Source organism: Rhinoderma darwinii, chromosome 2, assembly GCF_050947455.1.
Source record: "Rhinoderma darwinii isolate aRhiDar2 chromosome 2, aRhiDar2.hap1, whole genome shotgun sequence".
NCBI lineage: Eukaryota > Metazoa > Chordata > Amphibia > Anura > Rhinodermatidae > Rhinoderma > Rhinoderma darwinii.
Window position 1 is genome coordinate 391,866,082 of NC_134688.1, and position 25,093 is coordinate 391,891,174.

Consider the following 25,093-nt stretch of genomic DNA (forward strand, 5'->3'; position numbering starts at 1 on the left):
TAACTCCTTAATTACCAATGATAGATATATCTATTGATGGTGGGTTCTTGACCTGGCTCAGCGATGGATATATTCATCATTGAGATCTCGTGGGCCAGATTGCATAGTGAGCGTAGCTGTAACACACAGCCATCCTCCTGCCGGAGCAGGTGAGTAGGGACAATATGTCACCTTATGGGGATGACAGAGCCCCATGGTAAGAGCTGGGACCGCACCATCTACAGTAGGTGTCAGCTGTGTATTAGGGTATGTTCACACGCTAGACTAAAAACGTCTGATAATACGCAGCTGTTTTCAAGGGAAAACAGCCCCTGATTTTCAGAAGTTTTTTAAGCCACTCGCGATTTTCGCAGCGTATTTTGATGCATTTTTACGGCCGTTTTTGGAGCTGTTTTCAGTAGAGTCTATGAAAGACGGCTCCAAAAACGCCACAAGAAGTGACCTGCACTTCTTTTTCGCGGCCATTTTCTTACGTGACTGTTTTTCAAAACGGCCGCGTAAAAAAACGGCCCGTCGGAACAAAAACAACGTTTTTCCCATTGCAATCAATGGGCAGATGTTTGTAAACGTTCTGCTACCGATTTTTCGGACGTTTACAGCCCGAAAAACGGCCGAAAATAGGCCATGTGAACATACCCTTACACCTGAGCCTCTGCTGCAATGACTGGAATCAATCACAATTGGGATGTTTAAGCCCTTAGATGCCTATATACAATATAGTGTTGATTAGATAGATACACAAACACACACTTCTTCACTGGCTTCAAAAGAAGCAAATATGTGTGTATATGTGTGAACTTTGATGCGGATGGTGATTAGAGACAATGGCATCTATGGTGTTTGACAGAGGGAGAAACTCTCAGTGCAAAAAAAAAAAAAAAAGAATGGAGTTGTTATTTTTTGATCCCTCCCCCCTAACAAAAAAAAAAAAAAAAAAAAGTACAACGAATTATATGCATCCAAAAAAGCTGGAAATAAAAATTAGATCTGCAAAAAACACAAGCCAACATAGAGCTATATCAATGGGAAAACACTCGGTCCTGAACCCCCCCAAAATGAGCTGGTTCTTTATGGGTTAAACAAAAAATATTGCGAAAAAATAGTGTGAAGTCACTTCAAAGTAATGCTGCAGCACCTTCTGGAGAGCTATGAAGCTGGTTGTTACACAATCAGGGATCACAGTTTAACATGACAAATTGATAAACATATTTAGCAGAACACGATTCACATATTTAGCAGAACGCAATTCCAGTCTGATCGCCAGCAGGGGATTAAGAGGAAGTTTTTTTCCTTTGCGATAAAATAGGCCACACCCTGTAATAACTTTTTTTTTTTCTTCCTCTGGATAAGTGAGGGTTAGTTTAGATCTTTTTTTTCCTAGTTAAAAGAGATGTAACTACTATGCTGTCATTTTTCGAAAGAATTTGTACTACCCACACTTGATCCACATATGCGTATATTAAAAAATAAAAAAAAAGCTTTTACATCTAGAGGGGCAAGCGCTCCTCTAGTTGCTTGTTGAGTGTAGAAGCTAAATGTCTGTGTCCACAGTATATATTATAGTAGCCAATGTATCCATAATAGCAAAGAACAGTCTGTAGCTGAATTGTCTGTTCTTTAAAAATATATATATTTTTTCATTATTCATTTTGTTTTATTTTGATGTTCTCGTAATGTATATCCATCCCTCTCTCACATTCAGAGTGTAGATAAGAAGATCAGTTAAAAATGAAATGATAAACTGTGGTCTCCCTCTAGCTAGAAATACTGTATGAAAACATTGGGTTTTCCAGTCTGTAGCAGCGAGAATAGTCACTTTGGCCATTAATGAATTTCCGCCCACTGTGCCTGTAATGAGTTGTGTATAAAGTATGGATGGTTTAATGTGGCGCACACTACTGCAACAAACATGAAGCATGAAGAGTTTGCTACACGCTGTCTTTCCGCCCTTCTCTGGCAGTGATTTATTTTGGCGTATCTGAAGATAAATTACCCACTGTAAAGGGGCTTTGTTTTAAAAATATCACACAATTAAATATAAATGCCATGGTATACAAAAGTGCTATCATTTGGATGTTCTTTGTGTGGCGGAAAAGTCAGGAAGTTAATTGAAAAAAAGGAAACCATAAAGTGCATATATTGTATATCGTGGTGTAATGAACAGCGGTATAGATTGTGCCGCTAAGTGAAAGTGTAAAAGATTTTTCAATGTCACATGCCTGTTTATTTTTGTTTTTTTATTTTACAACTGCACCCATTTCCACATTAAGAACATGGGGCATTAAGCCAGGATAGTGGGGTTTGCAAGATGTGCACATTTTACTTGTTCTGCCTAGAGCTTGGCAGCAGATTGTGTACTTTGTGAAATATACGCAGTGTACATGTGACATCAGGAAAATTAGGGCAATATATATAAAAAAAACAAGCTTAAGATTTAACAGTTAAAGTGAACTAATAATTTTCTGATGTCTATGTAATTGGCAAAAATAAGAAGTAAATGGAGAATGTGCTTCCATTTTTACCTGGTGTCCTGTGCACATGATTATGAGCACATAAAATATATTAAAGGGCTTGTCCTGTCTGGACAACACCTCTAAAAATATGCTGATTGTGGTACGAGAGGTGGGGTTGCCCCCCTGTCGGGATCTCCTACTACTATCACAGGGGTTGACATCTGTTTTCACGACCCTAAACTGCTATATAGGGGCTAGGGAGACATTTCTGAACATATCCACGTATAGCAGCAGTAATAAAGCGTACAGTGGAAAACAAGTTTTAACAACTTCTGTGCCGGATCAAGTTACTTTTGAAGTGTCTGCTGGTCGATGTCAATCAAGCCTAGACTGACCGCTTTAACTTAAACTCACTGAATAATGGTCTGCCCATAAAGTGTCAATTTGTGAATTACCCTTCACGTGTGAGATACATACTTTACCGTTCCTTGCTTATACATAAAAACCATGAGGAGTCACTCATTGCGTATTCTGTAAACAAACTGCCACAAACTGACTTTGCAGATGGGAGACCCACCAACCTTTGGTCCCTTAAGAAAGGGATACCAGACGGGCAGTATATTAGTCTGAGGAGAAACTGTTCAGATTTAAATACTTTTAATTCTCATGCATCAGATCTGAAAATCTATTTTTACGGGGAGGATTTCCCACTAGAGTGCGAGGAGAGTCCTATCGAAACAGCCCTCTCAAGGGACTGTACATCACTACTTATACCAAGGCAGCAAACTATACAAAAAGGAACACGTCTTGATTTGACAATTATCGGGAAAGAGATGAGATCAGACAAATACTGAATAAATGTTGGAGCCTTCTTCGTCTGGACCCTGACTCTAGGGAGTTACTCTACCCAAACTTGTTATCAGTTATCACAAAGGTAGTAGTATTAGAGACCGCCTGCTAAGAAGCCATTTCATGGCCCTGAAGGTGCTTGGCACCTGGTTGGACAGGAAGGTAATGGGTTGCTATTAATGTGGCGGATGTAGAGCCTGCAGTTAAATCGAGGTCTGTAAAAGTTTGACGAGCTCCGTAACAGGTGAGCAATTTTCTATACAAGACTTTCAACAAGCTCAGGCCTAAAACACAATATTGGTAAAAGTATTAGGGAGTTATGCAGGAGAATTAGAGACCTTATTGGAGACATTCATAGGGAGGATGAGACCTCCATCCCCCAATGTAAGAGAAAAGTGCATAATACAAGCTGGGAATCAATGTAATTTTGGGGTCTTGATATCATATGATCACCAATGGGTGAAGGGGAGCTTGGGATAAGAGAATTCTCCAAAAGAAGTCTTAATGGATTTTTAGGGTGATGTCAGTTCAGCCCATTGGACTTAATGACGTACTCGCTAACACTTGCTTTCTGTAGTAGTCCTCTTTATGCCAGGCCAGCTATACTGCACATTTCTTTGTGTATCAATCTTGCTTATATTTGTCCATCCAACACTAGCTATTTCATGATATGTTGATTTTATGCTTGATCCACAATAATATGCTTTGCTAATTGGTCTAAATCATGACCGTATTTTCATGGTATTTACAGGAGCTGATTCGTTCTTACTGTAACTCTTTGACATTTTAGGGAGCTAGATATTATGTCTCCCGACTGTATACATATAATTCTCTACTTAGATTACCTGAATTTGCTAATAGCCCAAAAGCTTTGTTTTTTCCAAAACCCCAAATATTAGTTGGCTAACTATGGACGTGGAGGCATGGTTGATCTTAGACTTGTAGATTTGTATATACCGCTACCACTTTTCAAAGAGCGCAAACACATGAATACTAAACGCTGGTTACCAAGGTAATAATAAACTTTAAGGCGTAAATATATTCAACCGACATAATGGCATAATCATTTCACATATAGTATGCGGTAACAATAGTACGCTGAAAACGCACAGACTTGATGACGTGGGACGTCTTAGGAAATTCGGATCCAAATTAGGTGTTTTATTATAACTGGGAGATGTGGAGACAGTGATATCTTACAGGTAATTTTGACTATCATTTGTTAATAGACCAATAGCGAGAAGTAGGGCTGGGCGATTTTGCCCAAAAATAAAATCTAGATTTTTTTTCAACCCCGTGGATGATTTTCGATTTGAATCTCGATTTTTCTTATTTTTTTCTGTTTATTTAACAGTAAAACCAAGAGATAATTTTATAAATTTTCTCTATATAAATAACTCTTTAACATGTATTGCTAGAATTATTGTACGGAACTTCACAACTTTTAACCTCTGCAAATACTTTTTTTTTATCAAATACAGTTGGGAAAATGTCTATCTAATTATAACTTCTGTGTTCCCGGCAGGGAACAGGTTAACCAAATCTATAATCAATTATATACTGCATGCACTAACATCCAACCTCTGCCCGTCACCCCCACAGCCGGTCTCCGACATTGCAGGTGAGAGCAGTGTATATTGCAGCAGGGCCAGGCAGATAGTGCCGAGCGGGCACTCTGGGGAGACATTACATTATAGTGTCTGAAGTCTGAGCAGGACCCTGTGCTGTAGCAGCCTCACGATGGGGTTTTAAATAAATTACATTAAGGCCCGATTCACATGACCGTAAAAAACGATCCGTGTGTCCGCCGGATTTCCTAGCCCGAGCACGGTACATGTGAACTGCACTCCTGGATTCATAGTATTAAAAACTGGTCAATTGTTTGTTTATCATGTCCATTTTGCATCAGTGTCTCCAAATTCTCATCCATTTCCCCTCCTGTCCATTTTTCATGGCCGGTAAAAAAAATAAAAAAATTAGAAAGTGCCGCAATGTCCCTGTAGATAGTGCCACAGTGCCCACATATAGTGACAAAGTGCCACAGTGCTCATGTAAATAGTGCCGCAATGTCCATGTAGATAGTGCCCACAGAGTGCCACTCAGCCCACATATAATGCCACACTGCCCACATATAGTGCCACAGTGCTTACATATAGTGACATAGTGCCACAGTGCCCATGTAGATGGTGCCGCAATGTCCATGTAGATAGTACCCACATAATGCCACACTGCCCACATCTAGTGCCACAATGCCCACATATTGTGCCAATGCCTACATCCACAAGGGAGGGGGGTTACGATCTACAAGGGAGGCGGGTGCGATCTACAAGGGAGGGAGGGTGCGATCTGCAAGGAGGCGGTAGTGGGATATGCAAGGGGGCTGGTGGGGGTGGGATATGCAAGGGGGATGCTATCTACAGTGGGGCGGTGTGGCTATATACTAGGAGTCTCTGCTTTCCCACGGAACTGCTGTTCTGTACTGCATAATTTTGTAACGTACAGAACAGCAGTTCCATGGGGAAGCACGGACAGAACGGGGCAGATCAGGCATTGACGAGGTGGCGGGACGGAGCTTCCTCTTGCAGCACAGCCGCAAGAGGAAAACAGAATCGTGAGAGCCCTTGAGTGTGAATTAATCTAATTAATTTGATTAATCGCCCAGGACTAGCGAGAAGTATTCCCTGGTTGATTCATCCAATCCTTTTTGCTACAGCACAACTGATGCTACTAACGCCCTCCTACTTTTTTTTGGCATGGAGCTGTCGGTGTGAGTGGTTTTTCATTATAATATCCTGCACTCAGGGGCGTAACTAGGAAATACTGGGCCCCATAGCAAACATTTGACTGGTCCACCCTCCCCTAGGTTCCACACTGAGCCCCCCTTATAGATAGTTCCCCCTGTGAATTGTGCCATATAGCCCCCCTGTAGACAGTGCTATAAAGCTCCTCTGTAGATTGTGCCATACAGCCCCCTCTGTAGACTGTGCCATACAGCCCCCCTGTACACAGTGCTATACAGCCCCCTGTAGATTGTGCCATACAGCCCCCTGTAGATTGTGCCATACAGCTCCCTGTAGACAGTGCTATATAGCCCCCTGTAGATTGTGCCATACAGCCCCCCTGTAGATTGTGCCATACAGCCCCCCTGTAGACAGTGCTATACAGCACCTCTTCAGACAGTGTCACACCCCACTTGTAGATAGCGCCCCACCTCCCCCTGTATATAGTTTCACACAGCCCCCTCCCTTGTATATAGTGCCACACAGTACCCCTCCCTTGTATATAGTGCCACAAAGCCCCCCTTATTAGATAGTGCCACACAGCTCCCTGTAGATAGCTCCACACACAGATCCCTGTGGATAGCGCCACACACGGCCCCCCGTAGAAAGTGCCTCACAGCCCTCCCCCTTGTAAATTTTGCCATAAAGCCCCCCTATTAGATATTGCCACACAGCCCCCCCTTAATAGTGCCACACAGCCCCCCTTTTATATAGTGCTACACAGCTCCCCCCTTGTATATAGTGCCACACCGTCCCCTTGTATATAGTGCCACACAGCCCTCCCCTTTTTATATAGTGCCCCACATCCCCCTTGTATATAGTGCCACACAGTGCCCTTCCCTTGTATATAGTGCTACACAGCTCCCCTCTTTTGTATATAGTGCCACCCTGCTCCCCCCTTGTATATAGTGCTACACAGCAATCCCCCCTGCACATTGCCATACAGCCGCCCAAAAAATAAATCTACATTGTACTTACCTTTGCCCGTTCCCGCGACGGAGGGAGCTCTGCATATCCTCCGGGCGGGATGCTTGCACAGGCCAGTGGGATGCAGGGAGTCTTCCCAGCGCCTTATAGGCTGCAGGCCTAACGTGGCCTGCAGCCTATAGTAATCAATTGTATCTGTGTCCTGAGAATGCAGATACAATTGAATGTGGCGGTCTCTAGAACCGGGGCTCCCTCTGGTGCTAGCAACACCACCGGGCATGAGGGGGCCCATATCGCCTGGCCAATGAATGTTAGGGCCCCGTAGTAGAGGCACTACCGCTGTAGCAGCCATGACAGCTGCTAGCTGCGCCACTGGGCATGGGGGGGGGCCGTGTCGGTGGGCGGCACAGGCCCTCTTATGCCGCGGGCCACGTAACATCTGCTACGGCTGCTACAACTGTAGTTACGCCACTGCCTGCACTCTTGTAGTTCTTTGTGCATCTACCTGCTTCATAGTCATAACGTGATGTTGGTCACCAGACAGTTACCGTCTTAAGCACTGCTGTTATTTATTGCTAACCTACCTGTGGTTTAACTACTAATGATACCACATTACTAGTGGTTGAAACGCATCTAGAATTATGTGCGACTCTAAACATTAGGGATTACCTGGGTAAGCTTTATAGGGGTGCCCTTTTCGGCACGGGTGCTCTCTGAGGGGCAGACTAGGGATTTTCGTTACAGGGTCAGGAACATTGTGGTTCATTTTCACCTTTCACACAGACCACATGGAACCTACATTGTAGTAAGTGCGTCAATGTTCTGGAGCCAATTTTATCATCTCTTTCTGTATGGTGTGATGGGTTTAAACCTCAGACTTCAGATATTGAACTTGATCCGAAGGTTGACGACTCCATCAATAATCGCATGATTGTTTTAGTAATTTTTCATTTCCTTTAGATGAAAAGTTATGTTTTAGTAGGGGCTTGATTGCTTCACAGATTTTAAACCCTTTAACTTGAGTCATCTACCATGAAGAGGGCTTCATAGGTGCATTTGTATAAACTAAACTCAAAGTGGTCCTTGAAGGGCTGAAAAGTAGCCTATTGTAAATAGAGAAGGCCTACTCAAAATGTTTTGAGTAAGGGGGGATTCACACGAACGTGTATTGGGTCCGTGCGGGCCGCGTGGTTTTCACGCGCCACGCACAGACCAATACAAGTCTATGGGGCAGTAAAGACAGTCCGTGCTTTTTGCGCAGCGTTTGTCAGCTGCGCAAAAAGCGCGACATGCTCAATATCTCCGCGTATTTCGCGCATCACGCACCCATTGAAGTCAATGGGTGCGTGAAAACCACGCAGGTCGCACGGAAGCAATTCCGTGCGAACCGACTGAAACAGCGCACCAGCTGTCAAAAGGATGAATGTAAACAGAAAAGCACCACGTGATTTTCTGTTTCCAAACATCCAAACGGCGTGTCTTTAAGATGAGCGAACCCGGACAACCGAACCGAACTAAACCGGGTTCGGCCGAACTCGTTTTTGCCGAACCCGGCAAAAAAATTTCCGGTACGCGACGTCAGGAGATAGTCACTGTCCAGGGTGCTGAAAGAGTTAAACTGTTTCAGCACCATGGACAGTGACTTCCGATCCCAATATACATGAACCTGTAAAAAAAAAACGAAGTTCTGACTTACCGATAACTCCCGTCTTCTTCCTCCAGTCTGACCTCCCGGGATGACAATTCAGTCCAAGTGACAGCTCCAGCCAATCACAGGCCAAGCACAGGCTGCAGCGGTCACATGGACTGCCGCGTCATCCAGGGAGGTGGGGCCCGAAGTCAAGAGAGGCGCGTCACCAAGGCAACGGCCGGGAGAGAAGTTCTCGGTAAGTACGAACTTTTTCTTTTTTTTTAACAGGTTTCTCGATATTGTGTTCGGCATTCACTGTCGAGGGTGCTGAAAGAGTTACTGCCGATCAGTTAGCTCTTTCAGCACCTTGGACAGTGACGGGCGTCGACTAGCCTCATCTCTATGATGGCGGCTGCGCGAAAATCACGCAGCCGCGCATCATACACGGATGACACACGCAGCTGTCAAGTGGTTTTTGCGCGCGCAAAACGCCGCGTTGTTTGCGCGCGCAAAAACGCAACGTTCGTCTGAATCTGCCCTAAGGGGAACCATATCAGACTTTGATTGACTTTGAGAGACTCAGAGAGGGAACTATGCTTGTACATGTGGCTTTACATATTTAAACAACCATTCAATTAAAATAAATACTATATGTGAACATTTGGCTGTGGGTGTCGATGCTAAAATTGTGAACATTTACCTTTAAAATAGTTGCCTCACAGGAAGAGACCGTGGGCTGGGAGTCCCCAAAAAAAAAAAAGGATTTTTTTCTTACATAATTTATCTAATCTAATTTGTCTCAGTTTTTCTTAATGTTTGAAGAACATGACAAAATACCTTTTTTCTTCATTATAGGTTGATAAATATTAGTGCTGCGTTCTTTTTTTTATAAGTACAGACATTTTCCACTTAAAAATTATAATTTACCCAATTTGTTTGAGTTTCTTACTTGGTCAAAATGAAAGCTGTTTTGGAAAAATACAAAATTTGTCTCTACTGACCGCCTATTCCAGAGACACTTTTGCCAGTATTTTCATAGTTTAAGTGTCTGGAGGAACATTGAGGCTTGTATGGTTTTAATGCACGACTTTGAAGTAGGTCATTTTAATTTATATACTTAGCATTTCCTTTCGCAGGAACAGGGATTTGACTTTTACATGATTTTTTTTTTTTTATCCAACCTGAACTTGATATGAACTATAATGTCTTTGAAGCTTTAAATAAGGTTATGAAACGGTGTTCCTATGAGACGTTTAAGCATTACCGATCAGAGCTTATTTGACAATTACTTTAGTATTATTGACTACCATTATGAAAAAGTCACACATTAATTTACACTGAAACCACATAATTTTACTGACAAAAGGTTATTTGGAGGTGACTGCGATCCTTACGCCACTGCTCGCTTGCAAAAGTCATGTAATTTTGTGTACGGGCTCGGAGGGGAAGATCCCCTCAGGCTGCCTTATCAGGTGCCACATGCAAGGTCCTGATGCTGGGTAGCGTCAGGATGTTATACGCAATGCAGCACATAACCTCCTCAAGGACAAGTGAAGACAGAGGAGAGTTTAGTAAATATATATATATATATATATATATGTTTGTCTGATCGCGGGGGAGGGGTGGGCGGCACAGGGTCCGGCACTTCCTGGTTACGCCTCTGCAAATGATCTAACTGCAGATGCAATGTACAGGAAGTGCAGATCATATACAGTACCTGACCCATAGGGACGGTCTCTTATTGATTGTCTATTTTATATCTACATATCTATATAGTCAAAAATTTGATTTACGATTGGTTCCAATTTGTAATCCTAATCACTATATCTGTAATAGTAGTAGGTGCAGTTTATCTAATATTTAAGATTTCATATGTTAATCTTTTATCAACTTGGACACGTGCTTTAGCTAAAGAATTATACAGTTAGGTGACAATCCCCTTTAAAGAGCGTGAAAGATTGCTAAGGATATATACATATGGATATATGACAAACAAAAATGCATTTCAGTTTTCAGTTAAACAGATTGTCTCTTTACATTTAAAAAGTGTAATTTGCACTCTGCTATTTCATTTTGACATTTTAGGAACATAATTACTACTTGGGATTTAGGTCACCATTGCAATGCAAGTCTTATTAGAAAGTCAAAGGGGTATTCTCATCTCGGAAATATATGACATATCCACAGAATGTGGCATAAATGTCCGATAGATGTGGATCCCACCTCAGGTATCTGCACCTATATCTAGAACGGACCCCCTGACCCCCGTCCTACCTTGTTCCGCTGTCACTGGCCTTTGGCAACTCTGGTCATTCTATATGTAAATAATAGTGGTTGTCCAATATTTCAGGAACTTGGTTTATTATATTCTTGTGACTAGCTGAAACATTGCTTTCTCCAAATTCAGTTGCTTTTCCTCAATAATGGGATGTATATTAGAAGCACTTTTTCTTTTTTCATCTGCCAAAAGTCTATGATTAATTCTCTAGTTCTAGTGTAAAAAGGAATAGAAACTTCACTGCTTCTCGGAAGCCTTTGAAAATGTATTTATAAGTGTATTTTCTTCTTTCTCAGTGGAATTTTTATTCTGTGATTTGGCTTCCATGAAGTCCATACGGAATTGTGTACAGAATTTCAAAGCAAAAAATCTGGACCTCCATGTTCTGGTTAACAACGGTGAGTCATTGACTGATCTTGGATTGTTTTTTGATCACGAGTGATTGCCATTTGTATTATACCGTAATGTATTATAACTTTTTTAATGGCTCTTTAAAGGATAATAGCAGGACATTTAGATCTTTAATACACATTTTACTATAATTGCCACTAGCTAAATAAATGTAACATGCTATTTAGTACAAGATAGGAGTTGGTCATGATCTGTATTAGTATTCAAAGCTTTCTAAACTAGAATCTCATTTGCTATGCTAGAGATGGATGTTTCTCATGGGAAATGGATAAGAAGCTAATGAACAAGGACAAATGAGGAAAATTCCTTCTGTTCTATAAGCCATAGCCAGTACCTTGATTAAAAAAACAAATAAAAGAGTTAATGGCATCTATTTATTTATATGGCGGCTGGTATAAAACGTAATACTGTCTCCAACACTTGAATGGGACTGAACTGCTCTGAGATGTAATACCAGGCACCGCTACTACTAAAATATGAAGCGGAGTCTGGTAAACAATGAAAGGGCTGCAGCTTTGATTTAGCCTTCTTGCCCCTTCACTGTTTTTCCCTGCACAGCGGTGCTCCCAGCTACCCTCTGTGCATTGAACTACAACACTGCCCCATTCAATTGAGGGCTGCTGTGCAGTTCCCTGCACAGCCTGGTGGCTGGGAGCTCCATTGTGCAGGGAAACACAGTGAAGGGAGTGCAGTGCTAAATCAGCGCTGCAGCATTTTTATTCTCAGGATCGGTGAGGGTCCCAGAGGTCAGACCACAACCGTTCATAAAGTTTTGGCAAATCGTAACGATATGCCATCACTTTACAAGATGGGAATACCTCTTTAAGATGGTAACAAGTTCCCTGTTGAATGCAATCTGTGGGAAAAATCTGCAACTCCTAGCCGGTCCCGAAGGTCTACAGCTGTCAGGGCTTACAGTGAAGGAAATAAGTATTTGATCCCTTGCTGATTTTGTAAGTTTGCCCACTGTCAAAGACATGAACAGTCTAGAATTTTTAGGCTAGGTTAATTTTACCAGTGAGAGATAGATTATATTTAAAAAAAACTACAGAAAATCACATAGTCAAAATTATATTTATTTGCATTGTGCACAGAGAAATAAGTATTTGATCCCCTACCAACCATTAAGAGTTCAGCCTCCTCCAGACCAGTTACACGCTCCAAATCAACTTGGTGCCTGCATTAAAGACAGCTGTCTTACATGGTCACCTGTATAAAAGACTCCTGTCCACAGACTCAATGAATCAGTCTGACTCTAACCCCTACAACATAGGCAAGACCAAAGAACTTTCTAAGGATGTCAGGGACAAGATCATAGACCTGCACATGGCTGAAATGGGATACAAACCATAAGTAAGACGCTGGGTGAGAAGGAGACAACTGTTGGTGCAATAGTAAGAAAATGGAAGACATACAAAATGACTGTCAATCGACATCGATCTGGGGCTCCATGCAAAATCTCACCTCGTGGGGTATCCTTGATCCTGAGGAAGGTGAGAGCTCAGCCGAAAACTACACGGGGGGAACTTGTTAATGATCTCAAGGCAGCTGGGACCACAGTAACCAAGAAAACCATTGGTAACACATTAGGCCGTAATGGATTAAAATCCTGCAGTGCCCGCAAGGTCCCCCTGCTCAAGAAGGCACATGTACAGGCCCGTCTGAAGTTTGCAAATGAACATCTGTATGATTCTGAGAGTGATTGGGAGAAGGTGCTGTGTTCAGATGAGACTAAAATTGAGCTATTTGGCATTAACTCAACTTGCCGTGTTTGGAGGAAGAGAAATGCTGCCTATGACCCAAAGAACACCGTCCCCACTGTCAAGCATGGAGGTGGAAACATTATGTTTTGGGGGTGTTTCTCTGCTAAGGGCACAGGACTACTTCACAGCATCAATGGGAGAATGGATGGAGCCATGTACCGTCAAATCCTGAGTGACAACCTCCTTCCCTCCACCAGGACATTAAAAATGGCTCGTGGCTGGGTCTTCCAGCACGACAATGACCCGAAACATACAGCCAAGGCAACAAAGGAGTGGCTCAAAAAGAAGCACATTAAGGTCATGGAGTGGCCTAGCCAGTCTTCAGACCTTAATCCCATCGAAAACGTATGGAGGGAGCTGAAGATCCGAGTTGCCAAGCGACAGCCTCGAAATCTTAATGATTTACAGATGATCTGCAAAGAGGAGTGGGCCAAAATTCCATCTAACATGTGTGCAAACCTCATCATCAACTACAAAAAACGTCTGACTGCTGTGCTTGCCAACAAGGGTTTTGCCACCAAGTATTAAGTCTTGTTTGCCAAAGGGATCAAATACTTATTTCTCTGTGCACAATGCAAATAAATATATATAATTTTGACAATGTGATTTTCTGTTTTTTTTAATTTTTATATATAATCTATCTCTCACTGGTAAAATTAACCTAACCTAAAAATTCTAGACTGTTCAGGTCTTTGACAGTGAGCAAACTTACAAAATCTGCAAGGGATCAAATACTTATTTCCTTCACTGTATAGTTCCCCATGGAGGAGAACTTTAATTACATCGTAGCAGAGGGGAGTAAGTGGACAAACTTTCCTTATCTGCTCATACTGTGAATTGCCGACAGACTTGTAGTGGCGGTTCACAGTATTACAGCCTTCTCCCATTCACTCCTTCACTTCACAATAACAGCACTTACAGTTGACCTAAGTCGATCTAGCTAAGGTGACATCCTATGACATTTGCCACTTTTTTAGTCACTGAGCTTTTCAGTACGACCTATACTTCTAGCAATGTTTGGTTATGGAGATTGCACGGCTCTGTGCTTGATTTTATTCACCTGCTTGCAATAAGTGTGGCAGGAACACCAGACCTTTTATAGTTAGGGGGTGTCTACATACTTTTTATATAATAGTGTATGTGCCATTACTAGTGCTCTACTGCAAACTTTTCAGTGTTGTCTTACCTATAGCTAAACTACCTGCAAATATAAGCTTTAGCTCCAATACCACCCTATATATACACACACACACACACACACACACATTCTCCCACAACCACATATATACATTTGTGACATACAGTGCCCATAAAATATTACCAGTCATATAAGTGACTATAATATGATGCATAAAAATACAGCCATATGAGTGTACATGTAAAGATAAATACTTCAAGTATATTACACATGCTGCCTAAAAAATACTAGATGTAGCCAAACCTATGTAATAATATCAGGTACACGGTCCATGCCATTCCAACACTGCCAGCTCTAATGCATATATAGAAGTGCCCTCATGATACTAGCCATTGTGCTAACAAAATTCAACTTGTAGGGCATATATAATACCATTTTGCCTACATGCTCTCCATAGTGTTCATAAAATACTAGACCTAGAATCCCTATAATTCCAGGTACAATATATATATATTGGCCACAGTGCCACATTGTTAATGTAAAGAACATCCATTTTCCCCACTATACCCCACCAGGCCTCTACTAACTGACAGGAAGTCATGTATACACAGCATTTTAGTGGCCACTTTTTTTTATTTTTATAGGACTATAGGTATTACTGAAATATAAAATTGAGTAAACAGTAAATTCAGATCTGCTACAATTGGCAATTCTTGGATCACTGAATCTACAAACTTTTTCAACGTGTCAGCTTACATTCAGTTATAAAACACTCCACTCTGTTAACCCGAGAGGTGTGCAAAGTTCTTCAAAGCAAAAACTGCTCTGCGTAATAGAATGGGGGCAAAGCAGGGGGCACTCTTATATGACTTCCAAATATCCTAATGGTGCCTATGGATGGTATTGTCCCTCTAAATAAATCACCACTTCACCATGAAATAATTATTTTGTTTTACAGTCAAGAAGATATGATATTATTTGACATACTTTTTATATACTTTAATATGAAAATGTTCCACTAGTAATTTTGTTAGGTATAGCAGTGGCAGTTCTGGTAATAATATAGTGAAATATACAATAGTATTCTCACAAGCTTCATGAAAAGTAGCCCAGTGGTAATTGTACATATATGTCTGATGTCTGAAAATGCCTCATATCCATTAAAGAGACCCACGGTAGATAAACACATTATAACTTTACCATTTTACATATTACCCTTATTTTGAAGTCCTCGCATGGCTCTATATTTCGATAATTTGGTCACTGTCCTAAACTTGCTTTTCCAATTTAGATTATACAACAAAACTCCATCCAAACAGACAGAGAAATGCTCCCAGCAGACACTGTAATGACAGACTAACTGCTCACTGCCAGGATTTAGTCTAGAAACATCACTCACACTGAAACAAATTCAGAATTAGCGCTACCTCTGAGGACATTAAGACTAATGGCAATCTTTATTCGTTGGTGGCCACTGAACTGCAGGCAGTGTTATAGACAACTAAAGATTAAACGCCATATTTCAGGTGCCTCAGACAATTACTGAAATGTGGCAATGCTCTCTCAATGCCACGTTATGGCCATCAAGCTATTTAATTTAAATAGGGGATTGTGTGCACAGGCGCTAAACTGCAACTAAAGGAACAATAAACCACGTTGAAAAACCTATAAAATAAGCTCTTACAATAAGCTGCATGGTTATTTAGTATTTTCTGCAGGAGAACGAAGTAATCTATTACATTAACCCCTTCCCTCTTTAGCCACTTTTGACCTTCCTGACCGAGCCTCATTTTTCAAATCTGACATGTGTCACTTTATGTGGTAATAACTCCGGAATGCTTTCACCTATCCAAGCGATTCTGAGATTGTTTTCTCGTGACACATTGGACTTTATGTTACTGGCAAAATTTGCTCGATATGTTCAGTATTTAATTGTGAAAAACACCAAAATTTAGCGAAAAATTGCAAAAATTAGCATTTTTCTCAATTTAAATGTATCTGCTTGTAAGACAGGCAGTTATACCACCCAAAATTGTTTCTAATTAACATCACCCATATGTCTACTTTAGATTGGCATCGTTTTTTGAACATCCTTTTATTTTTCTATGACCTCACAAGGCTTAGAACTTTAGCAGCAATTTCTCACATTTTCAAGAAAATTTCAAAAGGCCATTTTTACAGGGGCCAGTTCAGTTGTGAAGTGGCTTTGAGGGCCTTATATATTAGAAACCCCCAAAAAGTCACCCCATTTTAAAAACTTCACCCCTCAAAGTATTCAAAACAGCATTTAGAAAATGTCTTAACCCTTTACACATGTCACAGGAATTAAAGCAATGTAGAGGTGAATTTTACAAATTTCATATTTTTTTGCAGAAATAAATTTTTAGTACAATTTTTTTTATAACACAGAAGGTTTTACCAGAGAAATGCAACTCAATATTTGTTGCCCAGTTTCTGCAGTTTTAGGAAATATCCCACATGTGGCCGTAGCGTGCTACTGGAATGAAGCACCGGCCTCAGAAGCAAAGGAGCACCTAGTGGATTTTGGGGCCTTATTTTTGTTAGAATAAATTTTAGGCACCATGTCAGGTTTGAAGGGCTCTTGCGGTGCTAAAACAGTCAAAATCCCCCAAAAGTGACCCCATCTGGGAAACTACACACCTCAAGGAAATTATCTAGGGGTACAGTGAGCATTTTGACCGCACAGCTTTTTTACAGAAATTATTAGAAGTAGGTCGTGAAAATTAAAATCAACATTTCTTCAAAGAAAATGTAGGTTTAGCGATTTTTTTTCTCATTTTCACAAAGACTAAAGGAGAAAAAGCACCGTAAAATTTGTAAAGCAATTTCTCCCGAGTAAAACAATACCCCACATGTGGTAATAAACGGTTGTTTGGAGACACGGCGAGGCTGAGAAGGGAAAGAGCGCTATTTGGCTTTTGGAGCTCAAGTTTAGCAGGAATGGTTTGCGGAGGCCAGGTCACATTTACAAAGCCCCTGAGGGGACAAAACAGTGGAAACCCCCCACAAGTGACCCCATTTCGGAAACTACGCCCATTGAGGAAATTATCTAGGGGTATAGTGAGCGTTTTGACCCAACAGGTTTTTTGCATAAATTATTGGAAATAGGCCCTGAAAATGACAATCTAAATTTTTTCAAAGAAAATGTAGGTTTAGCTAATTTTTTCTCATTTCCACAAGGACTGAAGGAGAAAAAGCACCGTAAAATTTGTAAACCAATCTCTCCCGAGTAAAACAATGCCCCATATGTGGTAATAAACGGTTGTTTGGAGACACGGCAGGGCTGAGAAGGCAAAGAGCGCTATTTGGCTTTTGGAGCTCAAGTTTAGCAGGAATGGTTTGCGGAGGCCAGGTCACATTTACGAAGTCCCTGAGGAGACAAAACAGTGGAAACCCCCCACAAGTGACCCCATTTTGGAGACTACACCCATTGAGGAAATTATTTAGGGGTATAGTGAGCTCTTTGACCCCACAGGTTTTTTGCAGAAATTATTGGAAGTAGGCCCTGAAAATAAAAATCAACATTTTTTCAAAGAAAATGTAGGTTTAGCTTATTTTTACTCATTTCCACAAGGACTGAAGGAGAAAAAGCACCACAAAATTTGTAAAGCAATTTCTCCCGAGTAAAACAATGCCCCACATGTGGTAATAAACGGTTGTTTGGAGACACGGCTTGGCTTAGAAGGGAAAGAGCGCTATTTGGCTTTTGGAGATCACATTGAGCAGGAATGGTTTGCGGCGGCCATGTCACATTTGCAAAGCCCCTGAGGGGAAAAAACAATGAAAACGCCCAAAAAGTGACACCATTTAGGAAACTACACCTCTTGAGGAATTCATCTAGGGGCGTAGTGAGCATTTTGACCCCACAGATGTTTCATAGAATTTATTAGAATTGGGCAGTGAAAATAAAAACAATCCTTTTTCTTCAATAAGACGTAGCTTTAGCGCAAATTTTTTCATTTTCGCAACAAATAAAGGAAAAAAAGAACCCAACATTTGTAAAGCAATTTCTACCGAGTACGGCAATACCCCATATGTGGTCATAAACTGCTGTTTGGGCACACGGCAGGGCTCAGAAGGGAAGGACCGCCATTTGGAGTGCAGATGTTTCTGGATTGGTTTCTGGGCGCCTGTGGGCCCAAAACAGTGGAAACCCCCCAGAAGTGACCCCATTTTGGAAACTACACCCCTCAATGCTTTTACCTACGGGTGTAGTGAGCATGTTAACCCTGCAGGTGTTTTGTAGAAATTAGTGTGAACTCGATGTTGCAGAGTGAAAATGGGATTTTTTCCACAGATATGTGGACAATATGTGGTGCCCAGCTTGTGCCACCATAACGAGACAGCTCTCTAATTATTATGCTGGGTTTCCTGGTTTTAGAAACACCCTACATGTGGCCCTAATCTCTTGCCTGGACAGTCGACCAGGCTCAGGAGTGAAAGGGTACCATGTAAAATTGAGGCCTAATTTGGCGATTTACAAAGTATTGGTTCACAACTGCAGAGGCTCAGATGTGAAATAATAAAAATAAACCCCTGGGAAGTGACCCCATTATGGAAACTGCACCCCTCAAGGCATTTATTAAGGGGTGTAGTGAGCATTTTCACCCCACAGGTCTTTTCCATAAATGAATGCGCTGTGGATGGTGCAAATTAAAAATTTATATTTTTCCCTAGATATGCCATTCAGTGGCAAATATGTCGTGCCCAGCTTATGCCACTGGAGACACACACCCCAAAAATTGCTAAAAGGGTTCTCCCGGGTATGACGGTGCCATATATGTGGAAGGAAACTGCTGTTTGGGCACGCTGTAGGGTTCAGATGGGAGGAAATGCCATTTGGCTTTTGGAGCGTGGATTTTGCTTGGTAGTAGTTTTGTTTGGAGTCTTACTGGTGTTTCCGTTTATAATGTAGGGCATATGTAAGCCGGGCGGAGTATATCAGGGGCATAGTCAGGTGGTATAATAATGGGGTAAAAAAAAACAATAAAATGATCCATAGATGTGTGTTACGCTGTGAAGCAATCCTTTCCGCACAGGCCGGTGTCGCACTGATAAATGGCGTCCTTTATTATCCCCCTTTTGGAGCACACTCCGCGCGTTTGTAGTTTGGGGAATTTTGCTAGGAAGTGTTGTCCTGGTATAATACGGGCCCCCTCGCTTCCAGCGGATATGTTTGGGCCCTCCCTTTCCTGGTTCCCTAATTTTAGGTCCTTGATAAATCGCCTCTTCAAACAGAAGAAATGTTCCCCTCGGGCACAACTGCATATTTTTTTATTTCCTGACTTATTGGAGCCATAACTAATTTTATTTTTCATAGACGTAGCGGTATGAGGGCTGGTTTGTTGCGGGACGAGATGTAGTTATTATTGGTACCATTTTGGGGTACATGCGACTTTTTGATCACCTTTTATCCTATTTTTTGGGATGCCAGGTAAACAAAAAAACGCAATTCTGGCACAGCTTTTTTCGTTTTTTTTATACAGCGTTCACCATGCGTTATAAATTACATGTTAACTTTATTCTGCGGGTCAGTACGATTCCGGCGATACCTAATTTATAGAACTTTTTCATGTTTTACAACTTTTTGCACAATAAAATTACTTTTGTAAAAAGAATGTATTTTTTCTGTCGCCAAGTTGTGAGAACCATAACTTTTTCATTTTTTTGTCGACGGAGCTGTATGAGGGCTTGTTTTTTGCGGGACGAGCTATAGTTTTTATAGGTACCATTTTTGGATATGTGCGCCTTTTTGATCACTTTTTATTCTAATATTTGTAGGGCAAAGTGACCAAAAAACAGAAACTCTGGTAACGTTTTTTACGGTTTTTTTTTACGCTGTTCACCGCGTGCAATAAATAATATAATATTTTGATACCTCCGGTCGTTACGGTCGTGGCGATACCAAATACATATGGTTTATTATTATTTTTCAATAATAAAGGACTTGATAAGAGTAAAAGGGGGATTGTGTTTTATTTGATTACTTGAAACTTTTACTGTTTTCAAACTTTTATTTTGTGCACTTTTTTTTACACTTTTTTATACTTTTTTTACACTTTTTCTCAAGTCCCACTAGGGGACTTGAAGTTCCAACGGTCAGATTTTTTTTTTTCTAATACATTGCACTACCTATGTAGTGCAATGTATTAGATCTGTCAGTCATTCACTGACAGCAAGCCGATTAGGCTTCGCCTCCCGGCGGGGCCTAAATCGGCTTCCGTAATGGCAGAGCAGGAGACCATTGTGTCTCCTGTTGCCATAACAGCAGTCGCCAGTCCCGATTGCCTGTCAGGGCTGGCGATCGGCTAGTAACCGCTACGATGCAGCAATCGCTTTCGATTGCTGCATCGAAGGGGTTAATGGCAGGGATCGGAGCTAGCTCCGGTTCCTGCCGTTACAGGTGGATGTCAGCTGTACAGTACAGCTGACTTCCACCGCTGATGACGCCGGATCAGCTCCTGACCCGGCGCCATCTTGCCGACAGCTACGGAAGCCGATCAGGCTCCGCCGCCGGGCGGATCTTGACCGGCTTCGGTGCTAGGCAGACCGGGAGGCCAGTATTAGGCCTCCGGTTGCCATTGCAGCCACCGGAACCCCGGCAATTTCATTACTGGGGTTCCGATGAGCTGCAAACACCTTAAGTGCAGCGATCGCGTTTGAGCGCTGCACTTAAGGGGTTAATGGCGGGGATCGAAGCTAATTTCGGTCCCCGCCGTTACAGCCGGATGTCAGCTGTAAGATACAGCTGAGATCCGGTGATGATGGGACCGGCTCAGCTTCTGAGCCGGTCCCAAACATTTGGCGTACATGTACGGCAAGATGCGGGAAGTCAGTACTTTCCATGACGTACATGTACGGCAAATGTCGGGAAGGGGTTAAACTGTTTTGTAAATATTGGTGGTCGATAAGAATCGAGGTCCTGTGGCTGTTAGAAAAAATAAAATTTTTTGAGGAGAATAAAAAAGAAAAATCGAGCATGTTGGAGATAAGCCACTTATATGCAAACTCGGCCAATCCAAGTGTTGATATTTATAGGGTAATCTGTGCAGTTTGTTGTCGGCCCAAAGCCATTGTGATAGATGGAAAAAATATATTATTCTTTCTCTCTTTGATTTAGGTAGGTCACCAGCATGTAATCAGAATAGCCCTTCAGTTAGCTGAAACCAATACTTTTGATAAAGCGTCAAATTTACAGATACTTTTATACATACCTTTTAGATACTCAAGCCCTCTAAACCAGTGTTTCTCAATGTTCCTAAGACAAGTATCCTCTTCTCAAATAAATTACATCAATCTACCCCCAAAGCTATGATTAAACCCTGTTTTCACGACCAGAAAGGGGGAAGCAAATATTCACAGACCTGTAGATCCATACCCCCTCTCCCCACACACATACGCATCCTTTACCAAAAAGTGCTGGAACACTGTATATAGCATATTTGTTTTACTTTTGTTTTTATAATAATTCTATTATATAATTATATATACTATTTATTATAATTATTACATTTTTACAGTTTTTGTTCTCTAATTGTGAATAAAGTTGTAACATACAAAACTAAACCCTATTCCATATGGTATCTGAAGACGAAATAAAGACTCTCTTCTTTCTGAAGACAAACTGTGCGTAGTTTGAAGCCACTTTGTTTTCTCCTTGCTGTTCTCTTTTCCTGTGACAGAACTTGACAGCAGCAATTTATGCTTGTAAACTAGACATTTATGTTTGAGGTATTTTTTGTCACATACCAAAAATAAGAAAGTAAATAAAAAAGATCTTCATTGACAACAGTGATTTCTCCATGGCTTACACCAGGGGTCTCAAACTCGGCCTGTTAAGTGGGCCGCATATAGAAAAAATGGGAAGTTGACGGGCCGCATTACTTTCAAATTTGATACAATACAAAATTATTGTTAATCAATTAGTTATTTGAGCTACTATAACACTATATTACTATAATAATACTACAGGGTGGGCCATTTATATGGATACACCTAAATAAAATGGGAATGGTTGGTGATACTTTATTCTTTCATGAGTTATTTACAAGTAACATTAAAACCAAGCACACCATTGTTTTTCTTGTGAAATTCTCGATAAGTTTGATGTGTCACATGACCCTCTTCCCATTGAAAAAACTAAAGTTGGATACAAAATGGCTGACTTCAAAATGTCCGCCAAGGTCAACACCGAGCTTGAAAAGTTTCCCCCCTCCCATATACTAATGTGCCACAAACAGGAAGTTAATATCACCAACCATTCCCATTTTATTTAGGTGTATCCATATAAATGGCCCACCCTGTACATTACTAAAATAATACCGCTAGGTTTAAAATTTGAGATATTTCTCCACGTGCTTATTTCAACAATCCAGCTTTGCCCTCTGTTGATGCGGCCACAGTGCCCTCTGTTGATGCTGCCACAGTGCCCTCTGCAGATGCTGCCACAGTGCCCTCTGCAGATGCTGCCACAGTGCCCTCCGCAGATGCTGCCACAGTGCCCTCCGCAGATGCTGCCACAGTGCCCTCCGCAGATGCTGCCACAGTGCCCCCCGCAGATGCTGCCACAGTGCCCTCCGCAGATGCTGCCACAGTGCCCTCCGCAGATGCTGCCACATTGCCCTCCGCAGATGCTACCACAGTGATGTCAGGGGCATGCCCAGAGCTGGAGTCCCAGAGCAGAGCCGCTTCTGACACTCTGCCTGGGATTCCAGCTCTGCTCCTGACGTCGCTGTCCATATATGGACAGAGATTTTAGGGGCAACCCCAGAGCTCGAGTCCCGGGCAGAGCGCTAGTAGGCTCTTCCTGGGACTCCAGCTGTTCTCCTGACATCACTGGGACTCCTGCTCTGGGGAAGCCCCTGACATCATTGTCGATGTATGGACAGCGATGTCAGGGAATTCCACAGAGTCCCGGAGCAGAGCCGATACTAGCGCTCTGCCCGGGACTCCGCTCTGGGGAAGACCCTGACACACTGTCCATATATGGGCAGCGTTGTCAGGGAATTCCACAGAGTCTCGCAGCAGAGCCGATAATAGCGCTCTGCCCGGGACTCCGCTCTGAGGAAGACCCTGACACACTGTCCATATATGGGCAGCTATGTCAGGGAATTCCGCAGCTTCCCGGAGCAGAGCCGATACTAGCGCTCTGCCCGGGACTCCGGCTCTGGGGAAGACCCTGACACACTGTCCATATATGAACAGCGTTGTCAGGGAATTCCACAGAGTCTCGCAGCAGAGCCGATAATAGCGCTCTGCCCGGGACTCCGCTCTGGGGAAGACCCTGACACACTGTCCATATATGGGCAGCTATGTCAGGGAATTCCGCAGCTTCCCGGAGCAGAGCCGATACTAGCGCTCTGCCCGGGACTCCGGCTCCGGGGAAGACCCTGACACACTGTCCATATATGGGCAGCGATGTCAGGGAATTCCACAGAGTCCCGGAGCAGAGCCTGTACTAGCGCTCTGCCCGGGACTCCGGCTCTGGGGAAGCCCCAGACATCGCTGTTCATATGTGTCTCGGAGCAGAGCCGATACTAGCGGCTCTATGTCCCGCGGGCCGCAGATGACAGCCCCAGGGGCCGCGTGCTTGAGACCCCTGGCTTACACCCTCTGATCGGTTTCTCTAGAGCTTCCAAGCAATTAATCCCCTGATGCTCATGTTTACATTTTTACCTATAATGTAACCTCTAAGTCGAGCCATTGCTAAATTTCTTAGCCGTTTCTTTTTTTTGTTTTTTTTTACTCCAGATAGTCATCCCAAATCATTATGCCTTTCTGCACAGAGCAGATAAGGCCAATCATAACCTTTAGAATGTAAAATCTTGCATCTCAGAGCTGCAGCTGGAGACATTATTGTCTGGATGTTTCCACATAGCCTCTAGCTAATGTGCACATCCACTAAGATATAACTTGTCCAATGTCACTTGGAGGTCAATAAACTCTTGAGAATCACATTAAAAGCATGCATGAAGGGCACGGATGAATGGCACAGGGGCTATTTCTTTCTGACAAGATACAAACCTTGGTGCCAGAGAAAATTAAATTAACATTTAGTTATTCTTATTAAAATTATATTTTCACTTCTAGCATAAATTAATTTTAGAGCTAAACTTGAGATGAAAGGGATATGTTCCTTCTTCATCTACCTATTTATATTACATAGTAGTAGACAGCCAGCATAATTTATTATTCTCTACATAGGATTTAGCAAATTGTTGTTTTATGGGTTTTTTTTTCAATGAAAGATGTTAAACTGCTGATAATGGTGTGGCTGTAATAAAGTGGCGAGTAACTGAAGGGGAATTCTTGTCTTCTCCGTAATGCGGAAAGCTGGCATTAGTCTTTCATGAAGGATTTCCATGGCGGGTGTAATACACTTCAGGCAGTGTGTGGGTGAAAGGAAATGCATTTTCTACAAGAAGGAAGGATTCCATTTATAAATACTATGCTGTATTTAAGCTGGCTCTTCTTCAGAAATGTAAAATTAGACCAGTTATATAATATCTACTTCTCGAAGCATTAAATCTACTTTTTGGATCATTTATTACAGCAACAACAAAGTCTGTAATCCGTTTTTCCTATTTTTCTACTTTTACTTTTCTGGTAGTGGCAGGATGTCTTGTTCATCCAATGACGCACAGACAGTAGGAGGTATTTTTCAATGAAACAAGTTTACGCAACAGAAATGTATAACGTCAACTCTCACATTGTGGTAGGTCAATACAACAAATTGTGTTGTGTATCTTAGGACAAAGACAGCTGCTTAAAGAGACTCCACCATTGTCCACAGATCCCTAAGTTCATTTTGTTAGTTCATGTAAGCCGTGTTGCAGATGCGTGC

General features: G+C 42.0%; 1 protein-coding gene across 3 annotated transcripts in view; it reads left to right on the forward strand.

Annotated features, from left to right (window-relative positions):
- DHRSX (dehydrogenase/reductase X-linked) overlaps positions 1-25,093 on the forward strand; it is a 263,670-nt gene that overhangs the window by 156,168 nt on the left and 82,409 nt on the right. For all 3 annotated transcript variants that reach the window (XM_075853994.1, XM_075853995.1, XM_075853996.1), the window contains exon 4: positions 11,214-11,315. In XM_075853994.1, coding sequence (XP_075710109.1) covers positions 11,214-11,315 — 102 coding nt within the window. The remainder of the gene's footprint in view (positions 1-11,213; positions 11,316-25,093) is intronic.